Here is a 25257-nt window from a genome sequence, read left to right on the forward strand (position 1 = left end):
CTTGAAGGACTTGAGTCTGTGTACTCACCAAGGAATTGGTGAGAGAAAGGAAAGGGAGGAGGGAAGAAAAGCCTGCTCTTGGCATATATCTGTGTATTTCTCTCTGGGGAAGAAGGGAGGGGGGAGTGGTGATTCAAGGATTTGAATTACGATGATCTCCTAGGGTACCCAGGGCGGGAAAGATCTGGGAGGAAGTAAAGAGGGGGAAGGGAATGGTTTATTTCCCTTTGTTGTGAGACTCAAGGAATCTGGGTCTTGGGGGTCCCCAGGGAAGGGTTTGGGGACACCAGAGTCTATCAGGCGCTCTACTTAAGTGCTGATTGGTGGCAGCCTATCAAATCTAAGCTGGTAATTAAGCTTAGGGGAATTCATGCTAGTACCCATATTTTGGACGCTAAGGTCCAGATTTGGAAATTATACTATGACACAAGTCTATTGACATTTGTCATTAGAAAATATTTCAATTTTCCTGCAAGAATAATAGATGAAATTAGAAGTTAGAGGGCATATTCCAGAAATTTCTGGCAGGAATGGCTAGATTTTGCCAAGAGTCTGTTTCAAATATAAGATTTCATGGTTTGTCGATTGTAGGTAGGATTTTGTTACGCCTTTTTGTAACAAGCAGTGCATGTACCTGGAGAGACTTCTGCTGATGAAATAATAAAGGAGTCAGTAGCAATACCAAGTGACATTTGTATGCAAAGAAGTATGGTCTCACTAAATTGTAGATTATATTTGCTTCTTAAGAACAAGGTGGAAAAATGGGTAATTTATTTTATTCCATTATATTGTTGGGACAGAAAGACACGATTGCTTTACAAATCAAAACTAATATTGGCTAAGAAAGAGTAAGACAGAATTACATGTAGCAACGTATCTCTTCTGCATCCTAAAATGTAGTTTGCTTTAACTCTTGTTGACAGGCTTATCAACGTAAGCTAAAGCTAGCTCTGATAGGTCAGAGTGTTTTTGGTCAAGAGGTCTACAGACACCTGCAGAAAGAGGGACATAGAGTCGTGGGAGTGTTCACCATTCCAGATGTGAATGGAAAAGCTGACCCTTTGGGTAAGTATAATCAATCACAATGTAAGTATCATCATTATGCGTAAGCACAGTTAACTTGCTTCTCCATGAGAGGGCATTGTCCTTATGGTAGTCGTTTGTACATATAGCCAGATATATAAATGTGTGCCTTGTTTTTGGCATAATGAAATAATTAACCTGGTATGCTTATTTCAGTGTTAAGTTAAATTCTATCTAGAGCTAATTGTCATGGGCTGTACCACCACCTTACAATCTGCCCCATTTAAAGAGCATCTCAGAGGCCTGGTCTAGACTACGCGTTTAAACCAAATTTAGCAGCATTAAACCGATTTAACCCTGCACCCGTCCACACAGTGAGGCCCTTTATATTGATATAAAGGGCTCTTTAAACCGGTTTCTATACTTCTCCCCGATGAGAGGAGTAGCACTGAAATTGGTATTGCTATGTCGGATTAGGGTTAGTGTGGCCGCAAATCGACGGTATTGGCCTCCGGGCGGTATCCCACAGTGCACCATTGTGACCACTCTGGAAAGCAATCTGAACTCGGATGCACTAGCCAGGTAGACAGGAAAATCCCTGTGAACTTTTGAATTTCATTTCCTGTTTGCCCAGCATGGAGCTCTGATCAGCACAGGTGGCGATGCACTCCCAAATCCAAAAAGAGCTCCAGCATGGGCTGTACGGGAGATACTGGATCTGATCGCTGTATGGACAGACAAATCTGTTCTATCAGAGCTCCGTTACAGAAGATGAAATGACAAAGCATTTGAAAACATCTCCAGGCTATGATAGACAGAGGCCACAGCACAGTGCTGTGTGCCAAGCGTAACGGAAAGCCAAAGAATCAAATGGACGCTCATGGAGGGAGGGACGGGGTACTGAGGACTCCAGCTATCCCACAGTCCCCGCAGTCTCCGAAAAGCATTTGCCTTCTTGGCTGAGGTCCCAGTGCCTGTAGGGTCAAACACATTGTCCGGGGTGGTTCAGGATATATCTCGTCAATTTACACCCCCCCAAGAAAGAAAAAGGAAAAAAATCGTTTCTTGACTTTTTTCAATGTCACCGTATGTCTACTGCACGCTGCTGGTAGACGCGGTGCTGCGGCACTGAACAGCAGCATCCTCTCCCCTCCCCTTCCCGGTGGCAGACAGTACAGTACAAAATGACTGATAGCCGTCCTCATCATCCTGTGAGTGCTCCTGGCTGGCCTCGGTGAGGTTGGCCGGGGGCGCCTGGATAAAAATAGGAATGACTCCTGGTCATTCCCAGCGGATGGTACAGAATGGCTGGTAACCATCTTCATCATAGCAACTGGGGGCTGAGCTCCATCACCCCCAGCTTCATGTCTAAAGAAAAGATTCTGTACTGCCTGGACTATCATAGCAGCTGGAGGCTGCCTCCCCCTCATTTTATCTCACTAAAAAGTCAGTGTTTCTTATTCCTTCATTCTTTATTACTTCATCACACAAATGGGGGGACACTGCAACAGTAGCCCAGGAGGGTTGGGGGAGGAGGGAAGCAATGGGTGGGGTTATTGCAGGGGTACCCCCTAGAATGGCATGCAGCTCATCATTTCTGTGGGATCTGACACCGAGCAGCTGTGCTCTCTGGTTCTCTGGTACACTGGTTCTCTAGTACACTTACTTCATATTCTAGGCAGGACTGACCCTATTTTTAGATAAAACATAAAGGAGGGAATGACCCGGGAAGTCATTCCCATTTTTGTCTTTCCACTCCTGGGCGACCTCAGCGAAGGCCAGCCGGGAGTACCCATGACAGCAGCAGACGATACAGAACGACTGATAACCGTCATCTCATTGCCAATTTACAATGGCATGGCAGACGGTACAATAGGGATGGTGAACAACTCTGCTACCTTGCAAAGGCAAATGAATGCTGCTGTTTAGCGCTGCAATACCGCCTCTGTCAGCAGCATCCAGTAGACATACGGTGACAGTGACAAAAGGCAAAACAGGCTTCATGGTTGCCATGCTATGGCGTCTGCCAGGGCAATCCACGGATAAAGGGCGCGAAATGATTGTCTGCCATTGCTTTCACAGAGGAAGGAATGAGTGACGACATTTACCCAGAATCACCTGCGACACTGTTTTTGCACCATCATGCATTGGGATCTCAACCCAGAATTCCAATGGGCGGGGGAGACTGTGGGAACTATGGGATAGCTGCGGGATAGCTACCCACAGTGCAATGCTCCAGAAATCTACGCTAGCCTTGGTACATGGACGCACATCGCTGAATTATTGTGCTTCCTGTGGCCGCATGCGCTCGACTTTATACAATCTGTTTTACAAAACTGGTTTATGTAAAATCAGAATAATCCTGTAGTGTAGACGTACCCAGAGTTGCATTGCTCTGGGAACAGCTTGAGAAGCAGAGTGTCATTCAGAGCATCCGGTCTGGGGCTGAAGTAAATTGCTGGGGTGCCAGGCCTATATTTAGCCCAGTATGTCATCTGGTTTGCTTACATAGCTGTGCTGTCTGGTACACTGAGAGGGCATGCAGTCAAGACTCTGCCTGTCCTCGGCCCCGGTCTCTCCTGACTACCTGTATGGTCTGGAGATGAAATAGCAGCTCTGCAAATCCTGCTTCCCATTGCGCATTGCAGCTTATGGTACAAGCAGACCATTCAAGAGAGTAAAGGGACAACTTATCCCCCCTTACTCCATTGCATAGGCATATAGATATATTCTAGCCCTTTAGAAGTAATAGTTGCTGACTGATCATATTTAGTAGTGTACTTGTGCAGTATAATTCTAGCACAGAGTCTGGAGTAACAAAGGAGTTGCTTTGAAATGGCTGTCTTAATTGTAACTGTATTCTTCTCCATGGTGCCACAACAGTTAGTTAATAAGATTAACAACTACAACCACCAAAACACAATTAACCTTGGTGGCAAATTAAAATTTTAAATTACATTTAATAAACTGTTTCCATTCACTCAGTATTTCCTGACATGTTGTTACAGGACTTTTATTAAGGAAAAGTCAACCATAATTTTTGCTTATTCAGGCAGTAACCATTCCCAAACTTGTGTATTGCTTCAAAGTTTATTAAATTCTATAGTCTGTCTCATTTAAAATGAAATTACAAAGCTTTTCACAGTTAGGAAGACTTAGGTGAGCTCTACTAGCTCAATAACAGATAATTCAGCTAGCTATGGGAAGGTACTATAGAGAAATGTTGCAGTACTATGCAACCAAAGCAGTACTCACTTGGACAAAACTTTAACTGATTTCAATCAATTATTTATTTTAGCTTGGCCATAACATTAGTTTATTGCAAACTTGATGACAAAAAATTGGTTTGGGCTGATAGCTGCTGCATTTTACACTCACATGATTCAAAAATAGTTTCAATTTAAGGTAGAATTTGAGGATGATAGCGTATGGTCAGTCAGCTGAGATTCTATTTCTAAAAGCAGAGGCAGTACTATAGGGTGCAAGGACTATAGTTCAAAGAATTTTGTAAGGGTTTATCTCACACGTGCATACTCCTGATATACAGTGTGAAATACATGCCTAAATAAATATCTTCTGAAGGCTGCTTTAATACTATCAAGATTTATTTGGTAAAACTCAAGTTTGTATTTATAAAATGAAGAGATTTATTACCTAAATTAAATGAGATGGATTCTTGAGTCCACTAAGGCCACATTGTGCCTCATCTCCTGTCCCACAGGTTTTTTTAGATGCAAATGTGTCAAGGTGTAGTGCAGGCTCAGAAGAGTTCCTCTTGCAAGCCTTAATGGGCCTGTACACTGTATTATAATAGAGTCTACAACATAATAGACACATAATAGACCATGTGTCCTACCCTAATTGGTGGGGTATTGGGTCAGTCGTGCAATTGCATTTATTTATTATATAATAAATTCTGTTGCCAACGTTTAATGTACTTATTTCTTCTCTACTTTGCAGTTATTCATGAATGTGGTTTTCTTTTTCATTTCAGAGTGGCAGCCGTGCTAGTCTGTATCAGCAAAAAGAACGAGAAGTCCTTGTGGCACCTTAGAGACTAACAAATTTATTTGAGCATAAGCTTTCGTGGGCGAAAACCCACTTCATCGAATGCATGCGGTGCAAAATACAGTAGGAAGATATATATACACAGAGAACATGAAAAAATGGGTGTTGCCATATCTACTATAACTAGAGTAATCAATTAAGGTGGGCTATTATCAGCAGGAGAAGAAAAACTTGTAGTGGTAATCAGGATGGCCCATTTCCAACAGTTGACAAGAAGGTGTGAATAACAGTAGGAGGAAAATTAGCAGGGGAAATAGTTTTTACTTTGTGTAATGACCCATTCACTACCAGTCTTTTTTCAAGCCTAATTTAATGGTATCCAGTTTGCAAATTAATTCAAATTCTGCAGTTTCTCATTGGAGTCTGAAGTTTTTTTTGCTGTAGTATTGCAATTTTGAGGTCTGTAAATGAGTGACCAGGGAGGTTGAAGTGTTCCCCAGCTGGTTTTTGAATGTTATAATTCTTGATGTCTGATTTGTGTCCATTTCTTACTTCGCATAGAGACCGTCTGGTTTGGCCAGTGTATATGGCAGAGGGGCATTGCTGGCACATGATGGCATATATATTACATTGGTAGATGTGCAGGTGAATGAGCCTCTGATAGTGTGGCTGATATGATTAGGAAATTTGTTAGTCTCTAAGGTGCCACAAGTACTCCTCCTTCTTCTTCATTTGTAACTATAGAGATGGAAGACTACACAGTGGGCCTCAGAAAATATATTTTAGGGGAGTTGTCTGTGATCATTTGAACCATATAGTAAGATACCCCTGACTGCAATGAATCTTAGGTAGTTTTATTGAAAGTCATGTACAGAACTGCTGAAGTGGAAAATTAAATTCTGTGAAACCAAACTCATTCCAGATAGATATGATCATTCGACAAGATATGAATGTTATTTATACATTTATCGTTCCATTCTGTTTGTATAGATGCTTAATACATAGACCCTAAAAATGAATTTAATGATGGATGCAGCATGAGCTGCATCGCTGAGAGATTAGAACATAGCTTCTTGTTTGTTTTTTTTCCTTCAAACATTTCTGTTCTTGACTGTATATACACACAAATATGGTACTGTCCTCAGTTAACTGCATGCACTTATCTTCAGAAAAGCTCTCACCCTTATTTCCAGAAAGACTTGCTACCACTTGAGTCAAAGAGGAAACTCTGTTAGGTGTTTGCTGTTGTAGCAGTAGTGCATATAGCCTTTTTCCAGGCCAGCCATTAGTGGGCAAAACAATGATGAATCAATGAACAGGTAAGTAGATCTAATTCTGTACAATGCAGGACAGCAGAGTGCAAGCACAAGCATGCATGTGCACACACTAGAGAAATGGAGCACATTGTAACGCCAAAAGGATTTTTTTTCCCCTAGGTCTATGAGGCAGGACTGAAAATTGGGGGAAGGGTGGTGAATACCATTCTACTCCCTATGTAAAGGATTTCCTTTTCCCTTCTCTGTGTCTTTAGGACTGTCATCATCTCATTAGTCATAAGGCCATAGTGATATTTTTCTTCTGGAGTTCTGTAAGAATTATCTACCCTCACAGGACCTTCTTACCATGCACATAAAATTCACCTGGACTGAGATTTCCTTACTAGAGGAAAAGACTGGGATATGCAAAATCCTGTGCACACACACACACATACACACCCCCGCACACACACACTATGCTAAAATAACGTTATTAAGCTTGCACGATCATTTACTCAAAAGTTAGGAAATGCAGAATGAAGATGGCCTGTGCAATCTTAATTTGGCCTCATTGTACGTATGCATTATGGTACTGTCTTTAATTACATGATGACATATTATTTTTTCCTGCTCATTCAGTGCACAGACTGGACAGTGCTCATTTATTGAGCAGTTATTCAATATTTTATTTTCTCCTTGTTGTTAAGTGTGTGGCCCAGGCCTTATTTACCAGATATTATTCAAACGCTGTTTTGAAGTCAGAATTATTAATTTCCTCGTGGGTTCTTCTATGGCACACGTCAGTATAGTATCTGAGTGCTTCACAAAGAGTACTGTCTTTTTCATAACACCTCTGTGAGATGAGGGAGCATCATTATCCCCATTTTGTAGATAGGGAACTAAGACACAGACAATAAAGTCAAACGTATCCACTAATTTTGCATATACAATCTGACACATACAGGACTCAATTTTTCAGAGTACTTAGCATTGTATAATCCTTAGTATGTTCAAAACACAACTCCCAATTGGGAAACTGCTGATTTATTTTTATTGAAAAAATGTGACTTGATTTCCCTTCTCACCTTGTGTTGTTACTTGCTGTTGTGAAGGGTTTAATTTCTTTCTTAAAATTGGGACAGCAATGAAGTAACAGAAGTCACATAAGCATGAATGAACTATCAGGAACTGTCAATTTGTGAAATGAGTTGTAGAAGCATGGAATATTCAAAGATGACTTTATCAGCTTTACAAGTGTCATATCTATCTTTATGGGCTAGTGATACTGTTCTAGCCCAATTAGGGAGTTACAAGGTCTTGCAGGAACTAAAATCACCAGGGCAAGGGGGTAGGTAACAAGTCTGAAGAAGTCTCATTCCTGGAGAAAATTGCATATTCTAGTTTGTCCTGGTTCCAGAGACTGCCTGACAAAGAACTGAAAATGATATAAAATGATGAACTTGACATGGGCAGGGTCCTCTCTCATCCAATCCAAGAACTGGCATGAGACTATGACCAATGGAACCAGGTCCTGCAAGTGGACCTGAAGCTTTAAATCATGCCAGGCCTCCGTGTGGAAGAAGGGTAACACCTAGTAAGCTTGACATTCACGCAAGCTATTTATTGTTTTTAAGGTATGTTTTCTCTGTAATGCTTTTGTTCTGAATAAATACTTTCTTTTAAGAAGGCTGGCTGGTCCTTGCTCCTGAGAGAACAAGACTGAAGGTACTGGACAAAAGTCACTCCTGATCAGAAATTCACAGGGAATTGCAGGAGGAATTTCAGCCTAAATCCCTGGTCTAGAGGGAGAGAGTTGTGGGCCTCTGCCCTAAGAGAGGTGATGCTTAGAGGCTTGAGATCTAAGTGGGGTGCCCTCAAGGAGCCCATGAAGGGCTCAGGGGTGCTATTACCTTGGGAACTGTGACACCACTAACTATCGTTACGGCTGTGAGTGCTTGCACTTCTGTATCTCAGACTGTGAAATCTTTTTATTTACTTACTATTACCATTGTTGTTGTCTTTGTGTTATTTTTTCTGCAGTCTGGATCTCAACTATACTTTGACCAAGAAATTTGGACCTTGACAAAAAATAATTGATTAACCCCAGATTAACTATTATGCCAACCTTCACCCTTGATGGCCTCCTAAGTGATGATACTTGCTCCTTTGTGAAACAGTTGTCCCTCTTACTGTGCTCTTTCTCCCAGAAATTTTAGCCTTTCCACATGATATTTCTCGTACTGGAGTATGAGATAGACTATATAATACTAAAAGGAACTTGGCACACAAGAGACTGTTTAGTTTATCACAGCCACGTCTCGTAGCTCACCTTCCTTTCTGTATGTTAAGTTGCCATTGTTGTGTAGAAAGAAGGGGTGTTAGGCTTGAGCTTAAGTTCAAAGCCTGAGTTTACATTTCAATATAGACGTACCTACTGAAACTCCCTCTTGACCCAGGTTCAGCTGCACCCCCTTAATTGGCCTGACTGGGGGCACCTGTTCTGGCACAGAGATGCTGGACCTACTTTATATAAGGTCCACCCTGTGACAAGTACCATTCAGTAGTTGTTTATGGTGTTATATAATAAGAGTAACATGCTCCCCACGCCAAAGGTACCTGAATTTTGTGGGCACAGGTTAGTATATACAGGGCAATAGAGTACAACGGCATTTTAGCATCAATATAAAGCAGTCATTTTTATTTAACTGTCTGATTTACTTGACATACGATGTCATCCTTATTTATTACATTTTAATTTTTAGGGTAACATACTTTTTTAAAAAAATGTTTTTTCTTGTTTCTTAGCACTGGCAGCAGAGAAAGATGGCACCCCTGTTTTTAAGTTCCCCAGATGGAGAGTTAAGGGCAAGCCTATCCAGGAAGTAGTTGAAGCCTACAAATCAGTTGGAGCAGATCTAAATGTACTTCCATTCTGTACGCAGTTCATCCCCATGGATGTTATTGACAGTCCTAAGCATGGATCAATTATCTACCATCCATCCATCCTTCCCCGCCACAGAGGAGCTTCAGCTATCAATTGGTGAGATGATTTTTTTTTTTTACCAAAAAACTCCAAAGCTATTTAGATTTCCCATATCTCTGAAAGATGCACAGGCCAGATCCTCAACTGGTTTAAACTGGCATCATTCTATTGACTCTAATTGAGCTACCTTGCTGAAGGTTTGGCCCATGGTCTCTCCATCACTCCTAGGTTCCGGTGTAGTTTTTGTTGATTGATTTTTTTTAACCAGTTTTATTATTCAATATTCTACTGAGATTGCTGCTATGAATCATGTTTCTAGTATGTTTTTACTCACATAACTCGATTCAGTATATAAAAAGAAAGAGATGCACACTTAATGAAGGAAATTTAAGTGGGTTTAGATCTGTGCCTTACATATCTGTGTAAGGTTTTACATATCTGTAAACTTTTATTATATCTATAAACAAGCCCTGCTTGTCCTTCCTCATGTCAAGCCTTCTTTCAGTTCAAACACATGGGGTAAACTTTTACTGCTGTATGAGGAGGCTTAATAATATATCTGCCACTGCTAACAGTAGTTATGTAGTTAATTAAAATTTACTGAAGGCTTATACCCTCTATTATAGCACGTCAGTGTTGCTACCATATCTGCTAGGCAGCTCTTCTCTCCTGTTGGACATTCTGTTTCAGGTTGCAAGAGCCAGTAAATATGACAAACTTAGGTAATTTCGCTAGTATTTCCAGAGACTGAGAATCTCACTTCTGCAATGCAATCACCTTCTTTGCCAACATTACCATTTTCCAAATCCACCAACTTGCAAGCATTACAGCTTTTGCTGTTGTTTTGTGGGGCCTCAAAAACTAATGGGGGAGGCTGCCAACGAACATTTAAAACATGTAGGAAATGATGTTGGTGATTTTTATACAGCCAAATGTCAAGTATTCACTAATTTTGTGTGTCAGTTTTGAGCCACACAACTAGAGACAATTGTGCCTAATTTCCAGCAGTGTGGAGGGCCTGCAGCTCCAAAGGGGAATTGAGACCTGTGTGGCTAAAATTTTTTCCAAATTCAGGACCAGATTTTGAGATGATGTAAATTACCATAGTTCCATTGAAGGCAATAACTGGATATGATGTTCCTAGTCACTTGTCTTAAACTGTTGTGTAGTTTTGCTGTGCTTTGTTAAACAGTTGTCATGTTCCACCCTGGAAATACATTTTAATAGTGAGCTACCTCTGTTTCCCTTACCTATTGCTCAGATATATTGTGAAGCTTATTTAGTTAATTTTAGTAACTGACTTGGAGATGTTCATGAAAAAGACTGTGTAGACGCACAGACATTAGTACTATTTTCTTTTGTTAGTACTGATGGTTGCAACTTCCAAATGGTATCACAGCCCACTGCAGAACTTCTGTGCCATTTGTTATAGCATTCATAATGAATTTAAAATAATTTAGTATAATAAACTACGAAACAAAAATGACTGGTCTGCAAAGCACAACACATAAGACATTGGCCACAGCCTTGTTTATGTCTTTGTGTATGCACAACAGCAGTGTCAAGTCTGTAGCTTCTTGAATAATAGCAATGAAGTCGCTGTACTAAGAAAGCTGATTAGACTACACACACACAGATCTCCATATTGTGCCTGCATCAGGCATATAAACTATCAAATGGGTTGATATTTGTGACTAAGGTCATTCCCTCTATATTTACTCTAAAATATTCTGTTGGCAGGACTTTAATTGAAGGAGATAAAAAAGCAGGGCTTACTATTTTCTGGGCTGATGATGGTCTGGACACTGGACCAATTCTTCTGCAGCGGGAATGTGATGTAGGACGGAACGATACTGTGGATGACTTATATAATCATTTTCTTTTCCCAGAAGGCATAAAAGCTATGGTAAGTCTGCCTGTGCTGAACATAGACATTTTAAAAGGAAAAATATGGCACATCTAATCCTCTTGGAATTTGAACAGAAATGAAATATAATTAGATACTAAAGAAATGGGAATATACTGGACCAGATCTTCAGCTGAAGTAATTCCATTGACTTCAATGGAACTATGCTCATTCATACCACTGGAGGCCCACAATATTTTGAGTAGAGGATAAATCCTGCTCCCTCTGAAGTCAATGAGCCAAATTCTTCTCTGATGTAACTCCTTTGACTTCAGTGGAGTTACACCTGCATTGAATTTCCCCTGTTGTTTTAAATTGGACTAATCAGCAGCAAATAGTTTATAGCATCATAGAAAACAGGGACTTGGAGCTTTCAAATTAAAAAAAAATGAAAATTGGAGACAACATTTCTGTTAGAGCTTCCTTTGTTTTGTCATTTAAAAAAAGGTGACTGTTTCCATGTGTCACAGAAGGCATGAAGACAGTTGCAGTTTGACAGTGTCCCCAGAGCAAATTAACTCTTCTGCACCTTGCTACTATCTGAGCACCACAGCCTGTACATCTTTACTCACAGGAGTAATCCCATTGAAATCAATGAGATGATGCAGGGGACTAAGGATTTGCAGGTTTGGGCTCTGTTGTTTAGCAAAATTGCCAGAACCTTGTTTTACTTACTTGTGGATCAGGAAGTCAAATTTAAACCTAAAAGTGTGGACTTTGGTGTGTGTGTTGGTGCATATCACACACACACACATGAGAAAACATAGTTTGTTTTTAAAAAATGCTATGTGCATGGAACAGTAGAGAAATCCCCTCCTCCTTTCCTGTTGATTATTGGTAGGGATTTACACGGGAATGTGCCAAGTAATTGCTGTTTTTGCAATTTTCAGCTAAGTCTCAATCCTGCAAGGATTATGCAAGTGCTTAGCTTTGTTCACTGTAAGTGAGCAATACGCTTGATGTGAATGGACCTGTGGTGGATAAAGTTACCAAATGCATAAGTTTTTGCACGATCAGTCCCTTACACTTCAGCAACCCTGGATTAAAAAACAAATAAAAAGCCAAGTCCTGCAGCCCACATAGGAAAAACTTCTACTGACTCTAATAAGTATAACTGAGGGGAGAGTATGTTTAAACAAAGAGAAAATTTGGCCTATTGGAGCTATTAAAACTGCTTTTTTCCTGTTTAGGTAGAAGCTGTCCAGCTAATTGCTGATGGTAAAGCTCCTCAGATACCTCAGCCTGAAGAAGGGGCAACGTATGAAGGGATCCAGAAGAAGGAAAATGCAGAGGTACTGTAGTGTTAACAACACTGTGTTGCTAATCACAATGTAGTTACACTTAAGTTCAATGCGCCAAAAGATCTCTGGTGTATTGGTACTACTCCAGTTGAAGTCAGTGAGAATTGTCCCTTTGACTTCAGCATGTGCAGGACCATGTCCTAATTAGCAAGGACAAGTCTGGCACCAGCAGAAAGTGCAGAAATATTTTATCATTCTGACTTGTTCTCTGCAAGCTCTAGTTATAAAAATTATTGCTCTCAAAATAAATTAAGGGGCTAATCACACAAACTCATCTGAGTATAGTTCATGCCACACACAGTGTCTTTAAAGACAATTTAGACAGTGTGTTGTGGTACCAAATACGCTCTAGACTAATTCTGTGTTAAGCAGTTCAGATATGAAGTCTGGAGCATACAACTCAGGAGCAGTGTGTAGGAGAAATATGCACGTAGTAAGATGTCCATCCTGCCTGAGAGAGAGATGAGATCTAATAGGATGTGTACCCAAGCAGGAGCGAGGGTTGTCTGCATTCTAATCCCAGCTCTGACTTCTGCTCAGGCCTTGAGCGAGCTATGGAACCTCTCTGTCTCTGTTTTTATTATTATTAGTCACAAACAGATATGATCTGTACCTCCATGTTCACTTGTGATCACATTTTAACAAAGTACCTGGATCAGGGTGTCTCAAACTCTGGTCCATGAACCTTTCATAGTCTGCAGAATACTTACTCGTGCTCCAGAGAGAGCTAGATCACATAGTATTGACTACTTCTCTTTGCTTCCAGCTGTTTTTACAGATGTTTAGCCTCTTCTCTGCAAATAAAAAAGATGCTGTTCCTTAAAAGCAGCTGAAAACAAGGAGAAAGATTAGCTGCTTCTTCTAAGGGCTGCACAGGAGAAGGATTACAAGAGGTAATAGGAGCAGGCTTTAAGGACAGGTGCCATCAGCAGTAGCTGCAGCCAAAGAAGAGGCAAGAGATGCCAATGGGAAAGGAATTCCCAGAAGAGAGTGGGAGGAGGCCGTTGATCAGCATGAACGAAGGAAAACGGGACCAGTTGGCAGAGAAGCATTTGCAGAGGAATAGGGGGAGAGAGAACAGAACTGATGGGAGGAGAAGATTAAATAAAAAACAATAGTAGACTGAGATTCCCTTTTCTGAAAACAGCACAAACCCAAGAGCTGCTTGGTTGGGTTTTATTCTTTCCTATCCCAGGATTTGGTTCTGCAAGTATCAAGAGACCATATGGTCCCTCATGGCCATCACTCATGAAACTTAATCTTTTGTTGAGTCTTTGATAGAGTACTCTACACAGCAAGGGCCTGCTCCTACTCCCATTTAAGTCATTTCGAGTTTGCCACTGACTTCAGAGGGAGAAAGTTCAGACTCAAATTACATAATTTACAATGGATCTTGTATTTTATAAATAAGTATTACAACCACTTCTAATGACTAGTGTTCAGCTGGTATTTTAAAATGTGGTGTTATTCCTCAAGGACCTAATCCGTAGCCTTCCAAGGCTGCTGGAAAGGATCCCATTGACTTCATGGAGCTTTGGATGTGGCTTCTATGAATTTGAAAGCACCTAAGGGGCTTAAGAGCACAAGTCTTATTGAAAGTAAATGAGACCTGTGTTCCTAAGTCAATTAGATGCATCTGAATATCCCACCCTCCATTCTTTTCACTAATAAAAAAGGAGAGGCTTATTCCCTGATTCCTCTTCTGTATTCACGGGGTAGAATGATACTTTTTGATATATTTAAGTTATTAATATCTTAAGATATTTAATCCCTTTGCTCCCAGATTTTTGGACGAATTCCACGATATGTAATAGAGCCCTAGGCAAAGCTCATATGCCCTGGCTTCAGCCTTTTATATTTAGCAACGTAATGTCCTATGTAGGATAATCTACACAGCATCAGTGTGTGTAGAACAGCTGCTGTTTCTTAGTATTCTTAATATATCAGACTGCCTGTGAAAATGCATTTGGATTAGACCTTTCTTTTTTTGCCAACAAATTGCTCTGGACTCTCTGCCAGAAACAGATTTCATGGTGGGAAAATTTAATTCTCAGCCAAACAGATGGAGTTTTCAACGAATATTTTTTAAAAAAAATTATCTAGATAAAGACTATAATGGGAACATATTTTATATGGTTTATTCATGCTCGACCAGTTGTATAATAAGTTTCCTTGCTTTTTCTACCTATTTAAGCAGGGACCTTACCCAAGACTGGGAAAGCCACCATAAATTATATAGCGTGCTATCTGTGACTCCTCCATTACTTTTGTTACAACAGTGCAAACTATTGATAACAGAAGGGGTAAAAAAAAAAAACTTAGCATAGCAAAGCTTTCAATCTGTAGCCTCAATAGAAAGTCTTCATAGGGAGGTTGTGGAATCTCCATATCTGGAGATACTTAAGAGCAGGTTAGATAAATGACTATCTGGGATGGTCTAGACAGTATTTGGTCCTGCCATGAGGGCAGGGGACTGGACTCGATGACCTCTCGAGGTCCCTTCCAGTCCTAGAGTCTGTGAATCTATGAAATCTATATAAAATACTGTCTACTGCCTTTTTCTGCCTCAAGAGTTATTGACTGACATTTTTGAAGAGACAAATAGATCTACAGATGGGTTTCCCAAAATGATCCCAGATCTAGAAAGATAAATGGCTTGGATCACATTCTGGTTGTCCATACACTGCTGGATATCATGGGTACACCAGCAAAACAGATTAAGGGAAGGATGGCTGAGTCCTAGCTCTTCTGATAATCCCCTGGGGAAGAGGCATATTAGACCTTTGCAACAGATGCACTGGAGGGTTGCTGCTGAGGATGCCTCAAGGAAAAACGAATGCTGTTGTTTAACTTAAATGATGCATGTAAAATTAAAATGAGTTATTAAGAAAAACTTAGAGCCTTTTAGTTTTATTTGTCTACTATTGTAGAGTTATCACACTTGTTAAATTTGTGACTGTGGTCCCAACCCTGTTCGCCTCACTCAGACTCAGTTCATTGGGAATTCTGCCTGAGTAAGGAGAGCTGGATGAGACAACGTCTTCTTTTCTCTGTTGTAAAACCCTGTTGTCATCAGCTTATATCATAGCTATAAAATGTTCTCTGAGCTTAAACTAGAGAGACCACTGAATATCATGGCCTTGGTTCTGTAAAAAATATTTTTAAAGTCCATATCATATCCCATAGCAGCAGAAGTGCTAACATAATGCACGCATTGCGTAGGATTACAAGGGCATAGATGGGCTGTGCAAAAGGATCCTTAACACAGCCTGATCCATGCATGTTCCTTGCATTAAACTGACTCATTCTTTGAATACCTTGTGTGAATCCCAGAATGTATTAATGTTTCACTTAATAAAGAGTTGATAAAGGGTTAATACATGATTAGGGTTTTAATAATGATTAATCAATTGTTATAGAGTCCCCCAGGGTGCTTATAACTATAAGTAACTCTTTTTACTGATGGGATTGTATCCGTCTCTAACACATACTTCTTGTGTCTTTAACATGAATATAATCTGTCATTTATTAACTCTTTCTGTGAAGGTTCCATTTATAAAAGTTTATAAAGTGGGACCCTTGCATCCTCCATGTGTGATCCTCATACTTATCATATGAATGAGAGACTTTGAAAAGGAAAGCTTGTGCAGAAGCAGTTTTGAGTAAGATTCATAGTGTCCCAATTTACAACTCTGATGACTAGCCATCTAGAAAATGTGAGTTTTCCTAACCAAGACCCCTTCTAGATTCTTAAATAAACAACTGAAAGAAAGAAACAACTTGTAGCTGTTATTATTGGAAAGAAATGTTATCTTTATTTATAGCGAGATAGGAAAGAATCAGATCATGCATCTTGACTTCCTAGATTTCTTGGGACAAGCCTGCAGAAGCTTTGCATAACTGGATCCGAGGGCATGATAAAGTACCTGGAGCTTGGACAATGATTGATGGCCAGGTATGGTCTGTGAAATTTAAGTGTTTCCTTACTTTTCACACCATCTTTGTTATTTGATTTTGTAATAAAAGTTACAGATGAGATGCAGCCTCCTTTTGGTGATCACATGTAATTCCTGTTGATAAAGATCAGAATATAGATCGAGTCACTTAATAAAATGTATCTGTGAGGGTTGCCCCCCTCCCCCGGGTGCCACTTGTAACTGGGGTACCACTGAGTCTGTCTCACCTACCAGCCTGGGCTCCCTTTACACTATATTGCAGAGGCAAGCCAGCCAAGCTCTCCCTCATGTTTCAGACTGCACTTAACCAGCACACATACAGGTAGGGACACACCCAGCTGCAGCTTTACACATAGATGCTAAGATCAGCTAAGGAACTGCCCAGTACTCAAGTGCACACCCTTCTCTGGAGTGCAAACCCAAAATTATACTGTCTTGCACTGTACAGAGAACTGTATAGCATAAGCTCATGAAAATCATCCCCTCCCTCAATGTGGAGAGAGATATGCAATGCTTTTTGCCCCCCAGTTATGAATTCCACACACCGGGTTTTGGACGAGACAAAAACAAGTTTATTAACTACAAAAGACAGATATTAAGTGATAAGGGATAGAGTCATAGAGTCATAGACTTTAAGGTTAGAAGGAACCATTATGATTGTCTAGTTCAGGGGTTGGCAACCTACGGCACGCGTGCCAAACACGGCACACAAGCCGATTTTGAGGGGCACACTGCTGCGGTTCTGGCCCCCAGCCCCACTCAGCCCTGCCGCCCACCGCTCTCCCCTGCGGGGGCAGGAGGCAGAAGCTTGGTCCTGCAGCAGCCTGGCTTCCCCCCTTCCCAACTTCTTCCCCCAGCGTGGTGCTTTCCTGCCCCTCCCGCTCTCCTTCCCTACGCCAATCAGCTGATGGCCCTAGTGAGGGGGAGGGGGAAGAGCGGCAGAGTGTACAGAGCTCCGTAGCAGAGACAGAGAAGAGGTAGGGACAGGGCCTTGGGGAACGGGGTGGAACAGGGCATATCCCTTCCAGCCCCCTGCCATGAGTTGCTCAGGGCAGGGGGCTGGGAGCCAGGGCCGGCTCCAGGGTTTTTGCTGCCCCAAGCAGCCGAAAAAAAAAAGAAAACCACGATCGCGAACTGCAGCAATTCAGCGGGAGGTCCTTCACTTCGACTGGGAGTGAGGGACCCTCTGCTGAGTTGCCGCCGAATAGGTGGATCTGCTGGCCCTCTCCAGAGTGGCTGCCCCAAGCATCTGCTAGCTAAGCTGGTGCCTGGAGCTGGCCCTGCTGGGAGCACCCCTACGAGCTGAGCACCCCAGCCCTCTGCCCTGACCCCCCCACTCAGACTTCTGACCTGCACCCCCCACACACCCAGCCCTCTTCCCTGACCCCTGAACCCCTCCACACACCCAGCCTTCTGCCTTACACCCCCCCACACCCTCACTGCCCTCTTCCCTAACCCCCCCACACTCCCAGCCTTCTGCTCTGCACCTCCCACACCCCCACTGCCCTCTGCCCTGACCCCTGAACCCCCATACACATATACTTACTTTACATACAACAATAGTTTAGTTATATAATATAGACTTATAGAAAGAGATCTTCTAAAAACATTAAAATGTATTACTGGCACGCGAAACCTTAAATTAGAGTGAATAAATGAAGACTCGGCACACCACTTCTGAAAAGTTGCCGACCCCTGGTCTAATCTGACCTCCTGTACAACGCAGGCCACAGAATCTCACCCACCCACTCCTGTAATAAACGTATAATCTATGTCTGAGCTATTGAAGTCCTCAAATCATGATTTAAAGACTTCAAGGTGCAGAGAATCCTCTAGCAAGTGACCCGGGTCCCGTGCTGCAGAGGAAGGTGAAAAACCTCCAGGGCTTCTGTCAATCTGCCCTGGAGGAAAATTCCTTCCCAACCCCAAATATGGTGATCAGCCTAATCCTGAGCATGCGGGCAAGACTCACCAGCCAGACAACCAGGAAAGAATTCTCTGTAATAACTCAGATCCCACCCCATCTAACAGGATAAGTTGGGGGATGGGCGGAGGGCGTAGCAGCCTGCTGGCAGCTGCTGTCCCTTCCTTACAGGTTCTGGTGATGTAGGTAGCCTGTTTAGGGAGTAAAGGGGGCTCTTTGTGCCCTCTTTGGCCCCTTCACAGGTCCACAGCAGTACTCACAGTTGATTTCTAGTAAATAACATTAGGACATTTTCCAAGCAGACTCAATTTAGTCATTATAATTGTTATTTAATATTTATATTACCATATTGCCCAAAGGCCCTAATCAGGATCTGTGCCCCACTGTGGTAAGCACTGTGTAAACACTGAGATGGATACTGTGTTTGCCTTCCAAAGTTTGCCCTGTAAGAAGACAAGAAACAGGGGTCTGGCCTGGAGTTACGTAGCTGTCACTCACAGGATTTTCCTGGGCTTGCATTTAGGCAAAGACTTGCATATGCTGGGTTGTGACGCCCCACAGATAATATAGTCACACAATTTTTGCAGTTTATATGTAACGGGAACCAAAATGACTATTATCTCCCATTAACAGCAGGAAAACAATGTCATTGCATTTTCGGCATGTTGAGAGAGATTTAGAGCTTATGCATCTGTCATTAATTTTGTTTTGTAGATGGTTACTTTCTATGGGTCATCATTACTTGATGGGTCAGTGCCTCCTGGACAACCGTTGGCAATAAAAGGCACTCCAAAACCTGGGCTTATAACCAAAAATGGCCTAGTTCTTTTTGGTAATGATGGAAAGATGGTAAGTGTTCAACAAGATAAATAGTGTAGCTGGAGGGTGGGGCGCATGGGCAAGGGAGGTGAAAAACTGTATGGACTGATCAACATTAGGAGAAAATGTAAACTGTATGGAAATTTCATGCCATTCAAATCCAGATGTAATCTTTGCAATGCTAGTGATAATCAGCCAGGTAATCAGCCATGAAAATGTCAATCTTCTATTATTTCATGAAGAGTGCCAAATGCTATTCTGTTCTTTATCTTAGGTATTATCAGGATCCTGGGTGAGGGTAGGCAGGACTAATGGTGGGAGCTTGGGATCCCAGAACTGAAAGCAGGGGTCAGAGCCAGGATCAGGGTTAAGAATCAAGCTGAGGGTTAAGTCAGAGTTATGAGCTAAGCCGAGGGTCGAAAACAGTCAGGAATCTGGCAGATCCTGGGTCTGTGTCAGAGTTCCAGGGGTCGATCTGGAGTCAGAATACAAGTTAGAGCTGAGATCAGAACCAGGAGTTTACTAACAGAGGAGCTGGGCAGTCATGACAAGTAGCTAAGGATTCTCATTGTTGCCTGGGCACTTGCTGGTACGCCCCATGGACTTATACAGGGACAGGGTGCCAATCAGGGATTGCTGAAACCAGCGTCAGTCAGATTACCCTGAGTAGAACTTCCCACGAATCTGAGCAGATTGTTTGCAGAGACTAACTAGGTTCCAGATGCTACCAGCTGGCAGCATGGGGGTGGTGGTTGTCCGGTAACCTTACAGTCCGTGTTCATGTCCCACTGATCCTTACAGGTATTCCCCTACCACCCATCATATGTTCATTTCTATGTACCTATGCTTACTATAGTTTGTGGTGAAGAAAATATTTAAAGATAGCTTTATCACAGATTTGAGATTTCCTACCAGACACTTACTCTTTTCATTATTATTTGAATTAACACATTAATTTCTCCTTAGTATGTTTTACAACCTTTCCATCAACTTAAATCATATTCCCTCTTTTTCAGTTGTTGGTGAGAAATCTACAATTTGAGGATGGAAAAATGATCCCTGCATCTAAATACTTTTCATCTGATGAGATGTCTGTATTAGAACTTACAGAAGAGGAGAAAAAGATGGCGGAAGATATCAAGGTAATTCTGTAAACTAGTTCAGCAGGATATTAGTTTACAGAAAAGCATTAAAGACGTCTAGGCACAGACATGATATAACTTTTATTTAAATGTGCAATGTGTATATTTCTTAACAAAATATATACAAAAGTACAAGAATGAATGTTAAGCTATTAAAATTAATTCAGATGTGTTTGGAGATCAGGATAGGTGTTCACAAATGTATATATGGTCCTAGAAACTTTTTCTTTAGATATAAGTGATTGATTCTAAAGACCAAGTGTTGGACCAAGTCAGGAAAAATGGTTTTGGATCATATGTAATGAGTGAGGCAGACGCACTTCAAAGCAGAGTCAGAGCACCAGCACGACTTCTCCCCCCCCCCCCACAGTGAGGCCTTCAGACACCAAACAGGCGTTATTTTTTTCATGGAAACATTCATCAGCAAGATTTGATCTTATTTCGAAAACAGAATCTCAGGGCTTCTCTACACTGCTCCACATTTTGAACCCTGAGGCCATGAAGATCATTGTGCATGAAAGTGCTGTCCTGGACTCCCCTGTGGGGATGCTGGGGGTTCATATTCAAGGTTTCCTGTGACAGAATGCTTAACTTTATTATACTGTTCAGCCACTAAGGGCAGCATGTATGACATCCCATATTTAAGCTAACCTCAGCCATAGGTGGCAGAACTTTAAAGGATCTTAATGAAGACACGTCTCTTGTGTATCTCTCTGAGAAGAAAGCCCTGTAGTCAGTCTTTATCTGATACAAAAGCCTGACCTGCTAGAAGCAGCCGTGTACTGTACCACGTACTAGAAGTACTTCACAGTTCCTGGTTCTTGTTCGTGGAGTCCTCAGACAGGACAACATTAATGTGAACTAGGAACCTTTTAGTCTGCAGCATCCACATGGGAGAGTTGAAGCTCAAAACTTAGGTGCATACTGCTTTTCACACTTCTGTAGTCTGAACTACGGGGCCGTACTATAGACAGACTCAAGCAGAGTCTAAGGTTTTGTCTACACTGACAAGTGAAAGACAAAACTTTTGTAGTTCAGAGGTGTTAAAAAAACACAGCCCCAAAAGACAAAAGTGTTGTCCATGACAAGTGCCAGTATGAACAGCGCTTTGTCGGCAGGAGCGTTCTCCTGCCAACAACGCTAATACCGCTTGTTGGGGTTGGAAGTTTTTTGTCTCGATGAACAGTAGCTACACTGCACGACTGTGAGCGGCACAGCTATAGAAGCACAGCCGTGCCACTAAAAGCTGCGTAGTGTAGACATAGCCCAAGAAACAATATTTCTTAGAGATGTGAATTGCCTTATTTGGTTCAGTGGAGACAACTTGAAACCAAATTATAAGAATTTAAACATGCACATTCTCAGCAGTTTCACCCCCATTTTAACAGAAATATCCATCTAGTGTATTTATTCTATGGTACTACCTCTCAGCCCTTCCCCAGTGCCAAAAGTCCCTGCTGTACATACCCAGCTACCAAATATTCCAGTCCTCCTGAGCCCACCCTCTTCACACCTCATGGGATCAGTTCCTATACATCTAAAATGATGCTATTATTTGGAAGATTAAGGTTATAATAAAGATGGGCAATAAAACTATTGGTATTGCATTGAATTTTGCTGCATTGTTATGCAACATAATATTAGGGGAAATAATTTTCATGAACAACAGGAATCCTTTTATAGTACTACTACTACTAATTATGGAATGTTATGCTGGAAGGTGCTAATGGCTGTCATCAAGTGGGTCTTTGAGCTTTAGATAATAGCAGAGCTGGTTAAAGCTGATGGGTGTGCTAGCCACCCTTCTTTCAGGCTAAGGCAGGGGTAGGCAAACTACTGCCCCCAGGCCAGATCTGGCCCACGAGCCATTTTAAGCCAGCCCACGAGCTGCCGCTGAGGAGTGGGATTGAGAGCTGCACAACGTGGCTCAGCCCCACTCTGGCGCTCGGGCCGGGGTGCTAAGTCAGTGGCAGTACCCTGTGGCTTGGGCCCACTCCAGCTGAGGCGCAGGGTCTGGGGCCACACCATGCAGCTCCTGGAAACTGCGGCATGGCTCCACTTTGGCTCCTACGTGCTCCAGTGGCCCCCTCCAGTGCTCCAGTGGCAGCTGAGGGGCCACTGCCTGTGGACCAGGCAGCATGCAGAGCCACCTGGCCCCACCTCCATGTAGGAGCTGGAGAAGGGACATGCCACTGCTTCTGGGAGCCGCTTGAGGTAAGCACCACTTGGAGCCTTCACCCCTGAGCCTCTCCCCACGCCCCAACTCCCTGCCACAGCCCTGATCCCCCACCTGCTCTCCAAACCCCTCGGTCCAAGCCCAGAGCACCCTCCTATACCTCAAACTCCTCATTCCCAGCCCCACCCTAGAGCCCTCACTCCCTCCAGCACCCCAACCCCAATTTTGTGAGCATTCATGACCCTCCATACAATTTCTATTCCCCAGTGTGGCCCTCGGGCCAAAAAGTTTGCCCACCTCTGGGCTAAGGGGAAGGAGCAGTTAAACACATTTTATGTTACGATTGCTGGAAGTAGTGGGAGACGGCTGCCCAAGATAACTGGCCACATAGCAAAACCTGAGCAGTTTCCTGGGGCTGATTGCAAATGCACAGCCTGAAAGGGATTGCTTGGCAAGTTGTGTGTGTGTGTGAAAATAAGAAAGCCACCAGGAAGCAAGAGAATGAAGCATGACCTTGAGGGGGAGCAGAGGGACAGAGCTCCTTGGGGCACAGGCTTTTCTGCAGAGGCAGGCTTGGAAAATGTGAGCAAAGAAACTGCCTGCTGCTGTTTGTTCCTACTGCGTTCGGGGAACCAGGACTTTGTGTATATGCTCTGTAAATGGGCGGCAATTGGGGAGGGAATGGGAGGCATTGCCCCCTCAAACTAGAGGCAACACGGGGGAGGCCATGGGGTCATGTGCCCCCCAGATTTCTGCCTTCCATTTAGCACAGAGGTTTTCAAACTGTGTGGCGTGCTGTCCTAGGGGACGTGCCCCACAGTTTGAAAACCATCACCGCCTGCCAGGAGCCAGCAGATCTGAAGCTGGTAGGAGTCGCCTGGCCCATAGCTCTCTTCGCTGTGGAAGCTGGATGCAGGCTGGCTGCCCAGCAGCCCTCCCTGCCCTGCTCCCCGAGCCAGGCCGCCTCTGCGGGGCCAGGCACTCCCCAGGCAGGGGGAGCAGCACAGCTCCGAGCTGCACCCCTGATGTGCTCTTGCTTCTCCTCCGAAGGAGCCTGGCCCAAACCCACATGTCCCCCTCCATGTTCCACCTCTGTTCCTATCTCCCAGATATAAAAATCAAACTACGCCTATGTTTGTAAATAATCAGGATTACAACCAGAAGACTAGGGGGTGGAAGCTGGCTGTTAAGGGGGGTGGGGAGCAGAGAAGGGAGAGTGAGGAGAGCTACTGTGGCACGATGGAGGACATCCTGTTCCAGGCTGGGAATGGGCATCCCGGCAGTTCTTCAGCAGCTGGTGCCCTGTGAGCCAGTGCTTCCCTGTCCCCAACCCAGGTGCCTGTGCACTCTCCTGCAACCTGGCAGCTGGGGCACATGTTCCTCCCTGGACCTGATATCTCTGCTAGGACCTGCTGTAGGTAGAAGATGGGGAGAGGAGAGCTGTCTATTCCTACTTGCTTCCTAACAGCCAGCCTGATCTCCAGCCCCGCCTCTCCTCAGAGTTCTGCTCTCACCTCCACCTCCAATGCATGCGTGCAGGAGTGGAAGCATAACCAGGTTCCACTCTCACCTCTGTGAGATATTGTGGGAGAGGAAACATATATCAGACAGCACCCACGATATTTCCATTATTGGGGTATGGCCCATAACGTCATTCTGCTGGCCCTGATTGCAGCAAAGGAATCGCTCATTCTCAGATGATTCATAGCATCAGTTCCCCAAATCAAGACAAACCTGCAAAGCCCCATATACTGGCTAACTGCTCAGGTCAAAGGGTCAAACAGTAATTTCACCTGCCACACTAAAAAAATGCAAACTGTATACATGCAAATCATTAGCATGGTGGTTGTAGCAAAAATAGAAGTAATTGATTTTAAAGAAGCCGATGTGTTTAAAAATGTACACGCAGACCTACATTAGTGTCAGTGAACTAATGTTTTATGCCATTAGGGGGGTTTGTTTGTATTAATGCCTCATTTATTTTCTATATTTTTTAGACCATTTGGAAGGGAATTTTGAGCAATGTTGCTGCAATTGAGGATTCTACAGACTTCTTCAAATCTGGAGCATCCTCGATGCATGTTGTCAGGTAACTTTTATATTTTAAATAACCATGTTTCTAAGCAATAAATGAAGGTTGTGACCTTGTTATGGTTCTTACAGTATCTGTGATTTTTCCCTTTCCCCGCTCTTGCCCCGCTTACTCAAGCAGTACTCCCATTGACTCCCATAACATTGTCCTCAATTGGAGTTTTGCCTGAATAACAAGGGCAGGATTAGCCCTAAAACTAAGGGACTATCTTGGCAGATATTTGGGAGCGAGTCTATTGTAGATCTGACAGCTATTCCAAATCTGGGGGCCCAATCCTGCAGCTGCATAGCGAACTCCCATTGAGATCAGTGGGGATATGCACAAGGAGGGTTAAGCCCACTACTCCCAAATGGAGTGAGGTCACCATGCTGTATCAGGTCACATTAGTGAGCATCGCTCCTTTCTCTGCCCCAAATGTCCACAGCCATCACATGAGAAGCCCCTGAGAGTTTTACCAAAATCATTGCTATTAATAATCCACCAAATGTAACATGATTCACAATTCCCAAGCGGTACTAAAAGGCCTGAACAATACTTGCATGATGTAACAGTGCTGGGAGCTAGCCGGTTAGCCAGCACTCTGATCTCTCTGGCACTAATTGGTTTCCCCAAGGAGGTCTAAATGAGGGATGGAACGCACTAATCAGGCTGGGTGAGCTAATGGACTCTGA

At 42.9% G+C, this 25257-nt stretch overlaps 2 protein-coding genes across 6 annotated transcripts in view; one reads left to right on the forward strand and one right to left on the reverse strand.

Moving 5' to 3' along the window:
* WASHC4 (WASH complex subunit 4) overlaps positions 1 to 25257 on the reverse strand; it is a 275049-nt gene that overhangs the window by 89012 nt on the left and 160780 nt on the right. The gene's annotated exons all lie outside the window — the stretch shown is intronic.
* Positions 1 to 25257, forward strand: part of ALDH1L2 (aldehyde dehydrogenase 1 family member L2) — a 49727-nt gene that overhangs the window by 6984 nt on the left and 17486 nt on the right. Inside the window, exons 2-9 of the mRNA XM_050945586.1 lie at positions 924 to 1065; positions 9093 to 9327; positions 11011 to 11176; positions 12367 to 12468; positions 16343 to 16432; positions 19072 to 19206; positions 20193 to 20318; positions 24492 to 24583. Coding sequence (XP_050801543.1) covers positions 924 to 1065; positions 9093 to 9327; positions 11011 to 11176; positions 12367 to 12468; positions 16343 to 16432; positions 19072 to 19206; positions 20193 to 20318; positions 24492 to 24583 — 1088 coding nt within the window. The remainder of the gene's footprint in view (positions 1 to 923; positions 1066 to 9092; positions 9328 to 11010; positions 11177 to 12366; positions 12469 to 16342; positions 16433 to 19071; positions 19207 to 20192; positions 20319 to 24491; positions 24584 to 25257) is intronic.

This window comes from Gopherus flavomarginatus, chromosome 1, assembly GCF_025201925.1.
Source record: "Gopherus flavomarginatus isolate rGopFla2 chromosome 1, rGopFla2.mat.asm, whole genome shotgun sequence".
NCBI classification, from domain to species: Eukaryota; Metazoa; Chordata; order Testudines; family Testudinidae; genus Gopherus; species Gopherus flavomarginatus.